This window comes from Pinus tabuliformis, chromosome 9, assembly GCF_031772625.1.
Source record: "Pinus tabuliformis cultivar Carrire ecotype Pingquan chromosome 9, CPIR1, whole genome shotgun sequence".
NCBI classification, from domain to species: domain Eukaryota; kingdom Viridiplantae; phylum Streptophyta; class Pinopsida; order Pinales; family Pinaceae; genus Pinus; species Pinus tabuliformis.
This window is the reverse complement of record NC_142307.1, coordinates 1,816,514,631-1,816,531,244: the sequence shown is the minus strand read 5'-3', so window position 1 is coordinate 1,816,531,244 and position 16,614 is coordinate 1,816,514,631. Positions and strand designations below refer to the sequence as shown.

The 16,614-nt window shown below is 42.1% G+C and overlaps 1 protein-coding gene across 1 annotated transcript; it reads right to left on the bottom strand.

Moving 5' to 3' along the window:
- Window positions 1-12,687: 12,687 nt before the first annotated feature.
- On the bottom strand, window positions 12,688-13,821 carry LOC149156041 (uncharacterized). Its single transcript, XM_089444614.1, has one exon. It carries the CDS (start codon window positions 13,819-13,821, stop codon window positions 12,688-12,690), a length of 1,134 nt encoding a protein of 377 aa, XP_089300740.1.
- Between the last annotated feature and the right edge of the window lie 2,793 nt (window positions 13,822-16,614).

Genomic DNA, 16,614 nt, shown 5'->3' with positions numbered 1-16,614 from the left:
CAAAACCAAACTATCCTCCCCAATAAACAAAGAATAAAATGATTCACACAGGTTAGCAATGAATATCTCACCAAACAAAGATTATGTGTTGTAGTAATTCCATCGCTAACCAAGATTGCTAAATAGCTATAGTCCACCCACCATCTCAAACATAAGGAGCAAATAAAGCCAAAGGATGAGGTAGTTACCTCACCATCATACCCGCCACACCACCACCAACAAACATTCCTTCTTCCGAGCAATCTTTAATACATTTAATGGCACACATTTCAACTGCAACCACATTAACTACCTTTAGCCATTACTTCATCATTATAAACCAGGTGTCATTCTAGTGCCTATCCCGAAGATACTGAAACTCCCACTTGTACACCCCCATCAGGGAATCATAGCTTATTAATATCACATACCCAAAAAAGCATAATAAATTTTATATGACACTTGTTAAGGTGATTTTTTTTAATTAATCAATTTAATTAAAAAGGTAAAAAACTCATAACTACTTTAAAAATAAATCTCAATCTTTGAATTATGACTATTTTTTTTATTTTTATTTATTTATTTTTTTCGAAGAAAAAGCGAACTTTTTATTTTACATTGCATATGTTGTGAGCATTTCTATTGCTACTTTGACTGCTCATGCAATTAGTGAAAACGTCCTATCTGCGGTAATGACCATCTGATCTCAAAAAATAGCCAGCTGTAAACATAATATAACAGCTGCTTTTAACTGTCCAGCTATGTATCATAAACTCCCCTCCTACAAGAGGGCTGCCAAAACCATCATTAAGTGGGTCTCCTCGAAAAAACGAGGAAAAACAACCCTTACAATAAAAGATGTGTTTCATAAAGTCCAAAAACATAGTTGTATCAAAATTTTAAATATAAGGTCTGAGCAAAAACTGTAACTGAAAGTAAATTTTGTTGTAGGGAAAAGTATCCGACTCGGATGACCCTAACCCACTCTAAGGGTGACAGTTCCTTAGCAACAACTGTAAAACAAACTACTGAAAGTTTACTTCTTTATGAAAGCAAAAGAGAATGGAGGAAGCACTAACCGTTGCCTTGCGCTTAATGTCGAATCCAAACTCTCCTCTTTGGCCGCTTGCTCCTAGCTCTATGTCCTTCTGCTCGCCCAGCTACATGAGATCCTGCACAATAACAAAGAAGGAAACTACAAGAGGCATGCAATCATAACTGGTTCATGGATTAGTGTAAACCAAACATGCAATCATCACAATATATAATTGAAACAAGAGCATATAGAAGAACCTCAATAGCTTTTATTAATGAAGAAATAAAGGTTCTGAGAGTATTACAACCATTGCAGGCTCCAACCCAGCAACACCTCCCAGCAGAAAGAATTGCTCTTCTTCACCTCTCTCAAACAATCACCCAATAACTCAATGATGAAACCAACAACATATCATTACTTTGCACAAAATTCCAGCCTCCTGAGCTCATGGGAGAGAGCTCAATATATAGATGAATTGAGAAAGGATGAGTCAGCTTGCAACTGATGTGTAGCTGCCTTGTGTCCTCTCTCTCTTCAGTTAATCTTTAGTTGATCTTCAGTTCTTGAGTCCACTTGGTGAACCTTGCTTCCACTTGGAGAAACAAAGCCTCTGACTCATCACAAGGCGAAATCCCTGATCCAAGTGTCATTTTTGGAAGATTCCAGAGCAATGACTCAGTGTGCCACATGTCCAAACTCTCTCAACGCAGGTGGGCTTTGTTCTACCTGCTTTGCAACGCAGGTACACCATGGAGCAGTTGTGTTTCAGCGCAGAAGCCTAGTGGAGCACCTGCTTTGATTTCAGGATTGCTTGTTTTTGAGTGTTTTCAGGTGGAGAACTGATCTGAGAGCTGTTGGTTTGATGACCTTGTTCCTCTAGGGGTAGGAACATCATGTTTAGGGAACTTTGGATCCCTTGGATTATCGACAATTCATGCTTATTGCTGTAAGGCACAAAATTGTCTATAACAGATGCCCCCTAAAGTATGAGGTCGTTTATCGGGTGAAATTTTTTATTGAGAGGATCCGAAGTTCATTCAATCTGCTGAGAAGTGTCCTGTAATAAGATACAATACAATACATTATTTTTCATACATTTTTTCATGATCTAGCTGAGGCGGGCATTCCCATGCTCAGCTTTATAAATACATTTTGGTACATAGAACAGACGATCGTCTGCGGTAGACTGATATTTCTCTGCCGAAATTATCATCCTTTGAGAAGGATGATCATCTGCTGTAATGATGTACATATCAAATGTCTTTATGTCCTGAATATATATCGCAGCCCGGATGGATGAAACTAGATCCGGGGTCTTCAATCTCTTCCGATCTTCACTCGATGTACAAGTCGATCCATGTGAGAATTTCTTGAAGTCGAACATGGAAAGACATCGCTTGATTACCGGTCAATGATGTAAACCGTTAACAAGCGCGAGAGGAATCACCGATAAGGATGATGACCCTCAAGGTACGGTAGTACAATCTGCATGGTGGGAATAAAGGACTTGGCGTTGACCACCATGCAAAATCTTCTGGTCGAAGGTCATTGATGTATACCTGTCGCCGGAAGTGAGAAACTTGCCATTGAGGCATGCAAGCTTCAAAGTACTGAAGGGGTTGTTCCTAGATCAACTCCTTGGATAATGAGCTGATGTCGACAAGGAGCGATCTGTCAAAGGAGGGCCTTAATGAATCCCACATCAGTGACACGGAACGGAGCTAGTGATTGTGATGAGGTGAAAACAAACTGTGATGTATGATTCAGGGTGGCGGTCATGAAATGGATGAAGGATAATGTATGGCAGTGGGCGGAACACGGTTGACTCTTTACAGAACCACATCTCTTGAACATATAACGACACTGATGTGATGGATTGGTAGCATTACCCCAACTATGGATGGTGTGGCGAGGACCATGGTTATGCGACCGGTGAATGAAACAACCCAACCCGATGTGCTACGGAGGACAAAGTGTCATGTTCAAGAGCGACTTGCTACCATTAATGCTGTGAGGTTCTCCCAATTTTTCCCCAGTCATTGCTGACCAGTACCTCTTTATTTTTGTCAAGCTTGAGGAGGATAACATATGCTTGTTCTATAACCTGCCCTTCGGGCAAGCCCATCGCTATGTTTTAACGAGCCTAGCGATAGGAAAACTCGTTCTCGTCTAAAGACAAGTTTTTCGCTATTTAATCATTTTAACGAGTCTAACGACAAAGAAAACTCGGTCCTTTTCATTTTTAGAGAGTCTGAAAAGGTACGAAAAGTTAACTCCAAAATTCCTTTTTCGTCACTTAATCCCTTAAGTCCGAAAAAGTATAAAACAATACAGAAGGGATGAGTTTTCGATCGCTTTAACGAGCCGAACAAAACAAGCGCTCGATCTTTTTGTGCAATAATCCCTCAGGTCCAAAAAGATTAAAATCTAGAGGAGGGATAGCTTTCCGGTCGCTTTAACGAGCTGGAAGGCCAAAACTCGGCAAATTTTTCATATTTTACGAGTCAGTGAAAAGAGCTCAAAGAAGACTCGTCTTTTGAGGAACGAGTGATGAACAGGGATAGCAGCAGATTCCAGGTACAGGTTGGAATTCTCCAATCACGGCAGTGTCACAAGGATGGCTAAGTGAAATCACTCTTCACAGCGGTTCCTCAAAATGGGTAAACAAACATATGGAGGTGAACGATTGGCCAAATGAACGGATGGAGGTGACGGCATATAAACACGACCAAGGGCTTTTAATATGGCTTTCAAAGGTTACATTTCTCGAGGTTGTTTACCGGTTCATTTTTCTGGATGAGCTTGAACTGCTAGGGAAAGATTGCTCACAATTATGTTTATTTTTTAACGAGCATGAACTCTACACAAAAACTGCTTGATTTTTGCGTTTATTTTTTAACGAGCATGAACATTGCTAAAACTGCTCAATTATGCCCCCAGCATAATAATAATGCAGATGAGGCCCATGCCCCCTAAATAATAAGGGGACATTTCATTTTTTAAAGAGGTTGACATCGCAAAGAACTATCCTCTTTTACTCCTTATTTCATTTTTTAAACGAGGTTGACTTGAGAAAGGAACTATCCTCGAAACTTTTAGATCCATTAAAAATAGAAGGCTTCGTATCCCGTTGCGTCCAACTCCGCAAGATTACTTGGCGGTGGTGGGGTAAAAGTGCCCATTAAAGAAGGGCCTTTTGGGAAAATTATTCCGATATATGGAAGAGGATGGTTGCCTCCTTGGATCGATGGAATGCTTCTTGTGTTGGATGGCGGCTCAACTTCTGTCGAAGTTGTTGTCGAACTGCCTGGTCGACTTTTTCTTTCGCCATTCAACGGCTGTGGATTCCCACGACTTTTGTTTAATGTTGAAATTAAAGCATCATCTTGGCGCTTAAAACTTGACAACATCATGACTTGTGATGGGGAAGCATTTCCACTGTCAACCAGATTCTGACTTGGGTCGGGAAACGGATAAGTTAATACGGCTGGAGTGTGCGGATTCTTTACGAATCTCTTAAACTCAGCTTTGTACGGACAATCTGCCGTCCGATGATCGTCGTCACATATGTGACACGGAAGCCGTTTCCTATTCCCAGGAGGGTTTGAAGAATTTTTCTTAGGGGATGACCCACCTTGTCTATTCTTCCTCCCTTTGTTTTGATTCTTCTTGCTTCCTGGTTGATAGGTTTCTTTGCCCTTATCTGTTGACACAGCATTTACTTCCGAAGCAAGAACTTCTTCATGCGCATTTTGATTCGAATCCTTACGGGCTTTCTTTTGATTGGTCCTTTTCGGATTCGTGTTCGCCGTGCCAATCACGCCATCGCCGGCATGAGAGTCATTGTTTGATTTAGGAGGAGGAGGGATTGAAAACTCTGGTCTAGGGGCGTCTGGTATTTTGTCATAGAGTGTGCCAGACTGAGTATATACTAAATCCAAGTATTGTGCACGAGCGATAACTTGCTCTTCTGTTACGACTCCTCCCTTTGCTACATCTTCCGTTATAGCCGGAAGTAACGACTTTATAAACCACTCAGCTAAAAGCTGATTAGGAACGTATGTTTTAACCATTCTTCGTCGACGTCGCCACTCATGTATATGATCTGATATATGAGTTGCGGTTGTCTGTTTGAAGTTAGTCAATATCTCTGTTCCCGTTTCGTACCTTATTGGTAATTGAAAGTGGGTCAAGAATGTCGTGGTAAGGGAGCCAAAATTGTCGAACGAAGCTCTAGGCAATTCTATATACCATTTTGCCACTGGACCTGCCAATGTCCTCTGAAAGAGGCGAAGCCTTATCGAATCGTCATTCAAAGTGTTCGACGAACACCATAGATGAAATGTCATCACATGATTCGACGGGTCTTCACCTGGATTTCCATTGAATTTAGGAATGTCGGATGGAAGTTTGTGCGGAATCACTGGCCACCAAGGGGCGTAAGCAATTGGATCGTTTGTTAACCGATGTAAATCAGGCAACTCTAAAGTCGCCACGAATGGTAACTGCTGGTTCAAGTTAGGTGAAGCGTAACCAGGATACGATGGAATCGCCTGAACAGTCGGTCTTTGCATACCAGCATAATGGAGTTGATGTTGGTATGATGAATACGGTTGATGGAATTGACCACTATAACGTGGTTGATTTTGACCATTTTGAATATATGGTTGTCCAGTATTCGCAAATATTTGCTGTTCAGAACCTTGGTACACTTGTTGGAATTGCGGCTGTTGGTATTGCATTATCCACGGTTGCGACACCATGGGTTGTTGCGCTACACTAACCATTGGACCAAGATGTGGGGTAGTCGTACCCAACTGTACTTGTGTTGTCCCACCAGTAGGTGATTGTGGTTGGGTCGCAGGGTCAAGGGGCTGTTGCACGAGAACCTGAGCAATCTGAGGTTGACATACAACAGGCATTGTTTGAACTTGCGACACGGTCACAATAGCCGGTGTAGTTGGGATGTTTGTCACAGGTACACACTGTTGCATAGAATATACAACTCTCGGTGGCTGGGATAGCATAGGTACCCAACTAGTCGTTGCAACTCCGCCATAACTTGAATAAGGTTGAGAACTCCCGTATAGGTACTGCCCCCCATACGGTAGCAACCCAGAACTCAAGGCAATTGACTGTCCTGGAGGACTGGATGGCCTAATTAGATTCCCAAAAGGGTCAATTTGATGAGCCTCACCATGAGAGTTACCAGACATTACTCCGGAACAAACAGGAACAGACCATACTGTCGAGATAGTCTCTTGGTGGACTCCTTCTAGCGACTGCGAGCTAGTCGGGACAGATGGTATGCCGGCGAACATTGTTGGATTTGCAGCAGGTAATTCTGCCGTCGCCGTGTCATTCGACACAGTCCTAGATGTCGACGGTTGTTCAGTCATTTTTAGTCTATCCAATTGATCACCTAGTGATTCTACAGGAACTTCCACTGGTGATGGACAAACTTCTGTTGTAGCAGGAAATAGAGCGACCCCTACTCCAAACTGACTTGGAGTGGGTACTTGCGGTTCTTCTATAATTTCCTCTATCGCAATCAGACCAGGTGGAAGAGGAAGACCGTCAGGTCCGTAAAAGATTTCCGTTGCCGAAGAAGGGGTTGTATCGACCGCGACAGATGTTTGAGGAACAAAACTCTCTGGACCGGTTACAGATGGAACTGGTTCAGTCATACAAGTATTTGCCCCCAGACTAGGATCAGTATTACTGTCCCTCTGTGGCGATTGAACTTCTTCTATAGAGGCAGGGTTTCCGGAAATGTTTGGAGTGACCAGAATCTCAGATGTTGTTGGAACGCTTGTTCTAACTTTTAAAGGAGATTTTGAACTGGTTCGACGAGCTCGCTTTGTCCAGATTGTTTTCAATTCCGGAGACAAAGACGGTTGACTCGCAAGCCTCCGAGAACGACGGATATTCAATTGACTTTCTTCCATGATTGCGGATTACTCGATCAACTAAAATATAAAGGGGAAAATTTGTGTTTCCGATTTGAATGAATTTTATTAGACGCTTTTAAACATAACTTTGCTTTTTCATGTTTTAAGAGTCGAGAAAAAGCTAAAGATGACTCTAGTCTCCTTCGATGTATTAACGAACCCGAAGTGACAAATGCTCGGTTGGACCTTTTCAGTTATAGAGTTTGAAAAGGGCCAAAAGAAACTGCTCTGGAGATCTAGGCAGAGGGTGTGCCAAACCTTTCGCGAAACCACAGAATACGTTTTACGGTACGGGTGGTCGATCTTCGTGAATGCTGTGTTCACTGCATCGCGATCAGTAGGGCGGTCGACACGGCTTCCTATGGATAAAGGATAATTGCCTATAGGGGTCTCCCAATATATACGCGACGGTACATGGGAGCACAAGTCCGTATTAGTGCCACCGACTCTCAGGAGGAATCACCCACCTTCGTAGAGATCGACAGTCACTATGTTTAACGACGCCGGAACACGTCTCTACCTAGACCTCTAGATGTTTGCGTTATGTTTCAAATGCGTTGTTAGGTTCATTCAATATATTTTAAGTTGATCTTTTTAAAGTTTGCCTTTCAAGGTTCACCACGAGATGTATATGACAAATTCCTAAATGCAGCCTAAGATGAGAAGCAAGCTTTTTCAAATCTTTTTGACTGATGAAAATCTTAGCTACTGAGGGAGAAGAAAGCAAATTCTTTTCACACAGTTCATACAGCACAAACTAATGCACTTTCTCCTAAATCATCATGCAAACTTTTTCAAATGGAAAATGCACAATGCATGTATTTTCTTTTCCCTTTCTTAATGTGGATGGATACAAAAAGAAAGTGGTTATATAACTTTGATTTCGATTTAAAGCGAAAGTAAACAAGTTTGTCCAAAATCAAAAGACACCTTAAGATTCACTTGCTTAATCACTGGAAATACATGAAATCAAACCATACTAACGAAAGTAAAACGACTAATCAGCTATGGACAACAAACAAGCTAACTCTTTAGACCAACAAAATGCCTAAAACAGGTTCAGATCTAAGAGGCCAAAAGCATGACTAGTTTACTTTTCGTTATGGGAAATTGTAAATGAGTAAGAAATACAAAGAACAAGTACAATTTCGTTATATAATAGAGGCGGAATGATGGCAAGTAATATTGGTTTCAAAACAGGCACAAGACTGACACCTAGCAGCAAAACTAAGTGAAAACAGGCAAGAGAAAGGAGGAAACCCCAAATGCACTAGGCAAATTTGGGCCAATGCAGGCTCTGCACAGCCAAACTGGCTCTCAGCGCAGGTAGCCCCTTCGGGACCTGCGTTGCAAAGCAGGCAACCTGTGTACTACCTGCTTTGGAAAACGAGAATTGCGTTTTCACAGTTTCCGGGTCATAATTTTCTCAAAAATGCACGGTTTTTGCTCAAATCAGAAGCATTCAGTCAAGCACACTCAAAGGGATGATTTAGAAGGTGAAAAGCTATCACTAAGAGCTTACAAGGATCTTTGTAGATCAGCTCTTCAAATCATGAATTTGCTCAGAAAATGAGCAAGAGTAGCTGCCCTCTACTTCGCTTTTGATATAGTCAAAAGATTTTCGATTTGGTACTCTTTCGTTCAGGAAATGAATAGCAAAATACTACAAACACAGTCAAACGGATACGATCCCCAGCGGAGTCGCCAGTTTGTTGTAGGGAAAAGTATCCGACTCGGATGACCCTAACCCACTCTAAGGGTGACAGTTCCTTAGCAACAACTGTAAAACAAACTACTGAAAGTTTACTTCTTTATGAAAGCAAAAGAGAATGGAGGAAGCACTAACCGTTGCCTTGCGCTTAATGTCGAATCCAAACTCTCCTCTTTGGCCGCTTGCTCCTAGCTCTTTGTCCTTCTGCTCGCCCAGCTACAATGAGATCCTGCACAATAACAAAGAAGGAAACTACAAGAGGCATGCAATCATAACTGGTTCATGGATTAGTGTAAACCAAACATGCAATCATCACAATATATAATTGAAACAAGAGCATATAGAAGAACCTCAATAGCTTTTATTAATGAAGAAATAAAGGTTCTGAGAGTATTACAACCATTGCAGGCTCCAACCCAGCAACACCTCCCAGCAGAAAGAATTGCTCTTCTTCACCTCTCTCAAACAATCACCCAATAACTCAATGATGAAACCAACATCATATCATTACTTTGCACAAAATTCCAGCCTCCTGAGCTCATGGGAGAGAGCTCAATATATAGATGAATTGAGAAAGGATGAGTCAGCTTGCAACTGATGTGTAGCTGCCTTGTGTCCTCTCTCTCTTCAGTTAATCTTTAATTGATCTTCAGTTCTTGAGTCCACTTGGTGAACCTTGCTTCCACTTGGAGAAACAAAGCCTCTGACTCATCACAAGGCGAAATCCCTGATCCAAGTGTCATTTTTGGAAGATTCCAGAGCAATGACTCAGTGTGCCACATGTCCAAACTCGCTCAACGCAGGTGGGCTTTGTTCTACCTGCTTTGCAACGCAGGTACACCATGGAGCAGTTGTGTTTCAGCGCAGAAGCCTAGTGGAGCACCTGCTTTGATTTCAGGATTGCTTGTTTTTTAGTGTTTTCAGGTGGAGAACTGATCTGAGAGCTGTTGGTTTGCTGACCTTGTTCCTCTAGGGGTAGGAACATCATGTTTAGGGAACTTTGGATCCCTTGGATTATCGACAATTCATGCTTATTGCTGTAAGGCACAAAATTGTCTATAACAAATTTGCAGGAAACTGTCACTGATGAGGTGGCTGATCCGATGTGTGGATCTGCCCCTGAATTTCTTCTACTATTTTCCAACCTCCCATATTCTGCTGCACACCTTCCTTAGAAAGCTTGTCGGCTGAATCGTTGCTATCCCTGTAGATATGACATAAAGAGAAGCTGTTAAAAGAAATTTTTAATGCCTGCAGTTCTTCCAACAGTGGTTTCAGAATTTGATTTTTGCATGTGCTTTTCCCATTTACCCAATTTATAACATTAAGAGAGTCTCCAAAGATCTGAATTGTGAGGATGTTTCTTTGAATGAGCCAACAGAGAAGTAGCCTCAATGCTGACATTTCTGCATAATTGTTTGATCCAGTCCCTAGACCAACTGAGGTTTTGAGGATGTGATTTTCATTAACATGGATGACTAGACTAGCTCCTACCCTATTATTCTGAGAGGCACCATCAAAGAAGCCTCAAGGAATGCCCTCTTTAATGTGTACAACCTTATTTTGATTTTGAGTTTTTTTATCCTCTGGTTCAGGGATGCACGAATAGATAGATACGCAATGGATTTCTGTGACAGATGCCGAAGTTTCCTTGTCCTGAAAAATACACCTGTTTCTAGCGATCTAGACCCCCCAACAAATAATGAGCGGAATATTCCTCATATTCCCATCCGGATATTGATGCCACCATTTTGCCCAGACCTTAGCCATGTTTCCACTTCCCCATTCCATCTTTTTGTTCATCATTTTCTCTATCTCCCCCCATATCTTTTTTGTTCTAGGGCAAGATAGGAAAAGATGGTTGATAGATTCCGATTCAGATTTGCATACTGTGCATCTCCCTGGACCGTGCATGAGTCTTGACTGAAGAATGTCCCATGTTGGTATTTTCCTGTTTAAAATACACCAGAAAAAGAGTTTGGCCTTAGCCGGACATTTGAGTTTCCAAATGTGCTTCGACCACCATTCCGGAACTCCCCACCCTTTCCTGGACATAATGAATTTATATCCACTTTTCGAGGTGTACTCTCCAGTTTCTGCGTGGGCCCAGATCAGCAAGTTCGGGCTGTCTTTTATTCTGACATTTGATCGGGTGAGTTCTTGGATATATGAATTCCATTCATTCCACCATCTATGGTCCAGCTCTAGATCTTCCACGTCTTTCCAAGCTTGGCCCCACATAGATGAGTGACCCACCTTTTCCACCTGATTTAAGGTAAATATGCTCTTACTTTCTAAGTGCCTGATTAACCCTGGGGATAAAGCATAGGTTTCATTACATCCTACCCAGGGGTCCTTCCCTATCTGCAAGTTTCTTCCATTCCCGATCTTCCATGCCAATCCTTGTTTGATCACCTTGAAGGATTCCACCGTTGCTTTCCAAATCGCTGAGACATTCTTCTTATCCTTTACTGGGTTCCTGATCCAATCTTCTAAGGGAGCTGGGTCTATATATTTCCTTTTCACCACTCTTGTCCATAAGTTCTCCATCTTTATAAGTCTCCATCCTGATTTTGCTGCCAGCGAGAGACTGAAATCAGGGAGGCTTTTTATCCCCCATCCTCCCCAGTCCTTTGGCCTTGCCACTTTCTCCCAGGCTACCCATGGAAGGACAGAGTTCTCCTTTGAGCCATCCCACAGAAATCTGCTGCAAATTCTTCTTACTTTCTCCAAGATGCCTTTAGGAACCCATGTTAAAGCTGCCCAGTAGACTGGAATGGCCAGTAGCACTGATTTAATTAGAGTCAGTCTCCCAGCTCTGGATAGCCATTTGAAGCTCCAGTGAGTGATTCTGGCTTCTATTTTTGCAATCAGCCAGTTCCAATCCGCTTTCTTGTATGCATTTGGTTTTAACCAGAAACCTAAATACTTGAAAGGAGATTCCATATTACAAGATTGGAAAGGAAAGAGAGAATGCATTTGAGCTCGCTCTTGTCTGTCTATTCCTGCCACTATTAACTGAGATTTCCTGGAATTTATCAGCATTCCAGTTGCTTTCAAGAACAGATCAAGAATGATTTTTAATTCCTTAATTTCGTTAGACTCTCCATTTGTGAAAATCAGAATGTCATCAACAAAAAGGAGATGTGAAATGAATAAATTGACTGCTACTTCAATACCTCTTACCTTTCCTTCCCTTCTAGCCTTTTGAATTAGCTGGCTTAAGCCTTCTTCTACTAAAAGAAAAAGCAGAGGGGACAAGGGGCATCCTTGCCTCAGACCCCTCTGTCCTTTGAAAAAAGCTGTTGCTACACCGTTAATTAGAATTGCATAGCTGATGTTTGTAATACACCCCATGATCCAGCTTATGAAGTCTGTTTTGAAGCCTAGATGAGTTAAAAGCAGACGGATGTATATCCAGTTTATTCGGTCGTAGGCTTTAGATAAGTCAATTTTTATTACTGCACCCTTCTTGTTCTTCTGTCTGACACTATGCAGAACCTCCTGGGCTACACCGATGGCTTCATGGATTTGTCTTCCGTTTAGAAACCCGAATTGCTCCATTGAAATATGCCGTGACAGAATTGGTTTAATTCTGATCGCAATCACCTTTGCAATAATCTTGTATATACAGTTGCATAAAGAAATAGGTCTGAAATCCTCAAAAGTTTCAGGAACTTCCTTCTTCGGGATGAGGGCTATAAATGTTGCATTAAATGGACTATATACCTCTCCTTTCTTCCTGGATTCTTCTACTACATCAGTTATTTCTGCTCCTATCAATTCAAAGAAATGGAGGAAAAGTTCTATGGTCCATCCGTCCGGCCCGGGGCTTTTTTCTTTTGCCATAGATTTAATAACATTTTCTACTTCCTCCTTTGTAACTGGGCATAACAAATCCTTCACTTCTTCCTCCTCCACGAACCTTGGGAAACATTGAGCTGTTTTGATTACCTCCGCGATGGTGGCCTCTCCTTGATCAGAAAATAAATTCTGGAAGTGTCTTTGCCCTAAAGCAGACAGAGAATTAAAAGTCTTTGCCTCCCTTCTTCATTTTTTAAGTTCCAAATAGTGTTTGCTGACTTCCTCCCTTTTGCATAATTGTGGAAAAACCTTGTGTTTTCATCTCCTGCTTTTAGCCAGATCGCTCTGCTCTTAAGCCTCCATTCCTCTTCTTCTGCCAGAAGGATTTGTTTTTTGAGTTTCTCCAGGTGGAGGATCCTATCTTTTGATTCCTGAGAAACGTATCCATCCTCCTCTATGCTTTCCAACTTTTGTAGTTCCTCACTTATCCTGTTTAATTCCTCGTTCTGCTTTGCCTTTCTGTCCTTCGCCCAACTTATAGTAGCTTTCTTCAGTCTTTTGAGGTTTTCCATGAATAGAAAGCCTTTATCCTCTGTGGAGCTGATATCAGGGTGTCTCCATGTATCTCTAAATAATTTTGAAAAAGAATCTTCTTGCAACCAGGATGAATTAAACTTGAAAGGTGCTGGCAGCTTTGGAGGAGGTTTGGAGAGTTCTAAGTAAACTGGGAAGTGATCTGAGGACCCTCCCTCTTCAACCCATTGCCGAAACATTGGGATCATGGAGGATAATTCTTCATTTATTAGAAAACGGTCCAGTCTTTTTGCCACTCTAGCTTCTCCTACTCTCCTATTCCTCCAAGTCGGCTTTAACTTTCTCAGGTTTACATCAATGAGATTGTTGGCAGATAACAGATTGAGGAAGAAATCTGTCAGAGGATCTTCCCTAGCCGATGGTCCCCAGGCCTCCGCTCTTCCTATTGAGAAATTTAAATCTCCGCCCATCACCATGAATTTGCTCTTCAGGGTTGATTTGGACATCAGCTCATTCCAAAAAGCCACCCTTCCTTGACAAGGCCCATAAATGTTGCAAATAGATAATGGGAAGTCGAATTCAGGAGATTGAATTTCCATTCCCATCACCTGCTTCATCCCCCATTGGTTCCAAATCTTAATAGCCCCTTCCCTGTAACCTATTGCCAGTCCTCCTGAGTGGCCATCAGAGTCCATAGCCGAGAATTTCCAGCCTGGGAGGAGGGCATTTAGCATCATTTCTACTTCTGCTCCATTCCCCAAAGTTTCCTGAAGAAAGAGGATATCTGATTTTGAATTTAAAACCATCTCCCTAAGGGCCAGTTTTTTGGGTTTACTGGCTAAACCCCTGCAGTTCCATGTCGTCAAAATCATTTCAGAACACTCTCAGGGGTCTGCACCGCTCTAAGTGCCCCAGTGATTGACTGTTGTTTCCCTTCTGCCATATCATATTTTGCTTTTATCTGGGCCATGGATAGATTTGATTTTCTGCCTCTTTTTTTCCTTTTTTGACTCGGGGTAGGGAGCGGGCCTATACCACCCACGGAAACAGAGGAAACTGGCTTGATGTCTAGAGATCTGAGATTATATGGACAAGTAGGGTGAAGGGCCGGGGGTGATGGATTAGAAGAATCACCTTCACAATTCAGATCTAAGGAGGGCATTGCAGCCGAGATGTTTTCTATACAGTTTTCCACAGAGTATGCTTCATGATTATCAATTAATTCATTATTATCAGAAATGAGATTTATTGAAGGAGACTTCGGGATCAGACAATCTTCATTTTTTTCAGAATTAAGAATGGGGGAGAAATTTGTATCTAAGCACATACCCATAGCTCCTTCGCTCTCGATGGGATTTTGTGTTGGTGCCGATCCCCCAGTGGTCTCCATTTGAGCTTTGTCGATTCCGAGCTCCAGGTCTTTGTCCATCCCACTGAAACGAGGATCCTGATGGCCTGCTTCCGGATTCTGTCCCTCCTGATGGACCTCCGTCTCCATTCCTTCTGCTATCTGATTTTCTGAGACCTCCTTTCCTTGAAGATTTTGATTATGGCGTATAGCCTTCTCCCATTGAGTTGATGTCCTCCGGAATCGTCGCCTTCGCCTTCCTAAAGGGCATTCCTTGGCCAAATGACCATAAACGTGGCATCTATGGCACCTGAATGGCAAGTATTCATAATCCAGAATCTGTTCGAAGACGAAGTCTTTGTATTGGAGATTTATCTTTTCTGCAAGTCCTCCGCTTGGATTTAGACTGACTAAGATCCGCGCCATGGCCTTGTTGTGTGTTTCCAAGAAGGACATATCCGCTTCCAGAAATGTACCCAATCTGTTCCCTATTGCCTTAAAGACCGATTCGACCCACAAGAAAGAGGGCAGCCCCGAAGCTCTCACCCAAACCGAGAAAACATCTATTGATCCGGATCTTGGGGGGAGGCCCCCAAGATCTAAAATATTGAAATGGATCTTGGGGGGAGAGACCCCCAAGATCTGAAAAATTGAAATTGCCAGAAGAAAAATAGGAGAATTCCCAATAAACAAAAACCACAAAGAGACTTTTTATTAAAACCCAAGTGGAAATAAACTAGCTAGGGCAATGGTAGCTTATCTCTGAGAAGAGATGTGTGGCTACATGCCTCTGAACTGTAAAGGCTACATTGTGGCGGACAATCTGTCCTTTTACAAAATGTGACTTGTTACTTATAGTATTTTTCAGTTACAATACCACGGGTTAATTCCCTGGGTGAATGAATACCATGGGTGGATTTTACAATACCACAGGCAGATGCCATTTACAATACCATGGGTAAATTCCATGGGTGAATACCATGGGTGGATTTTACAATACCATCGGCGAATGCCATTTACAATACCATGGATAAATTCCATGGGTTGATGAATAATATGGGTGGATGAGTACCATGGGTTGATGCCATTTTCCATTCGGATCATTCCTCCCTCCTTAAGAAGCAATGGTCCCCATTGCGTAAAGTTCCCTCCTGCAAAGCCTTTGTTGAATATGAAGAGCCACTGAAGATAAGGGTTTTACGTGGTTAACCCAAAACCCTGATAAAGGAAGATCCGAGGATAGAGATACCCTGTAATGGTTGTGACCAACTGTGATTCTGACAGTGTGTGGCCTAAAAAATGGACTTTGATGAACTGTGGGTTTGTGGATGACCCATAACCATGAAGAACGAAGATTCGAGGATAGAGATACCCTGTAATGCTTGTGACCAACTGTGATACTAACATTGTACGACCTAGAAAATGGACTTCGATGAAGTGTGGGTTTGTGGATGACCCACAACCGTGATGTTGGTTGCTGATGAAGTAGCAGGTGCCTACATAGCCTGGGGTGGGAGGGCACATCTCCAAATAACCCAAGCCGATTGCTGCTATGTTGAAAGTGATGAATGTGAAGCAGGTGCCTACTAAAGTGGGGTGGGAGGGCACGTCTCCAATGGGAACCCACTCCGAATGCTGCTCCGGAATTAAAATGGACATAACTCGGCCAATATAACTCATTATATTTATTATAACCTGTTTTTAGAAGCAGAAGGATCATTTTGCATCTTCCCATGAGTTGGAAATCCTTATCTGGGCACTCTGAGATCTCAGATTTGTGTTGCAACAGTTCCGCCGTCACAAAAATTCTGATAAAATAGCTGATTTTAAATCAGCGATATCTTCCACATCCGAACTTCGATTCGACCCATTTTTTATTTGAAATTGGGTGATTTTTCGAGAGGAATCCAGATCTGGTATTTGTTTTTGTAAATTTTGTACCAAATGTTTCAGATCTGATCTGCAAACGTGCCACCCAAAAAAATTCCTGCAAAAAATTGAGAAGAGAAAAATTCTTCCTGCTAGACCCAAGAAAGTGCTCTGTGGAGGTTGTAGCACATACCTGAAGTTTGTTGAATATTGCTGCAAAATTTGAAACTGAAATATGCATCAAACCCTCATTCCCATGGAATCATAACCTGCTCTAACACCACTGATCCAGATCTTGGGGGAGGCCCCCAAGATCTAAAATATTGAAATGGATCTTGGGGGGAGAGACCCCCAAGATCTGAAAAGTTGAAATTTCCAGAAG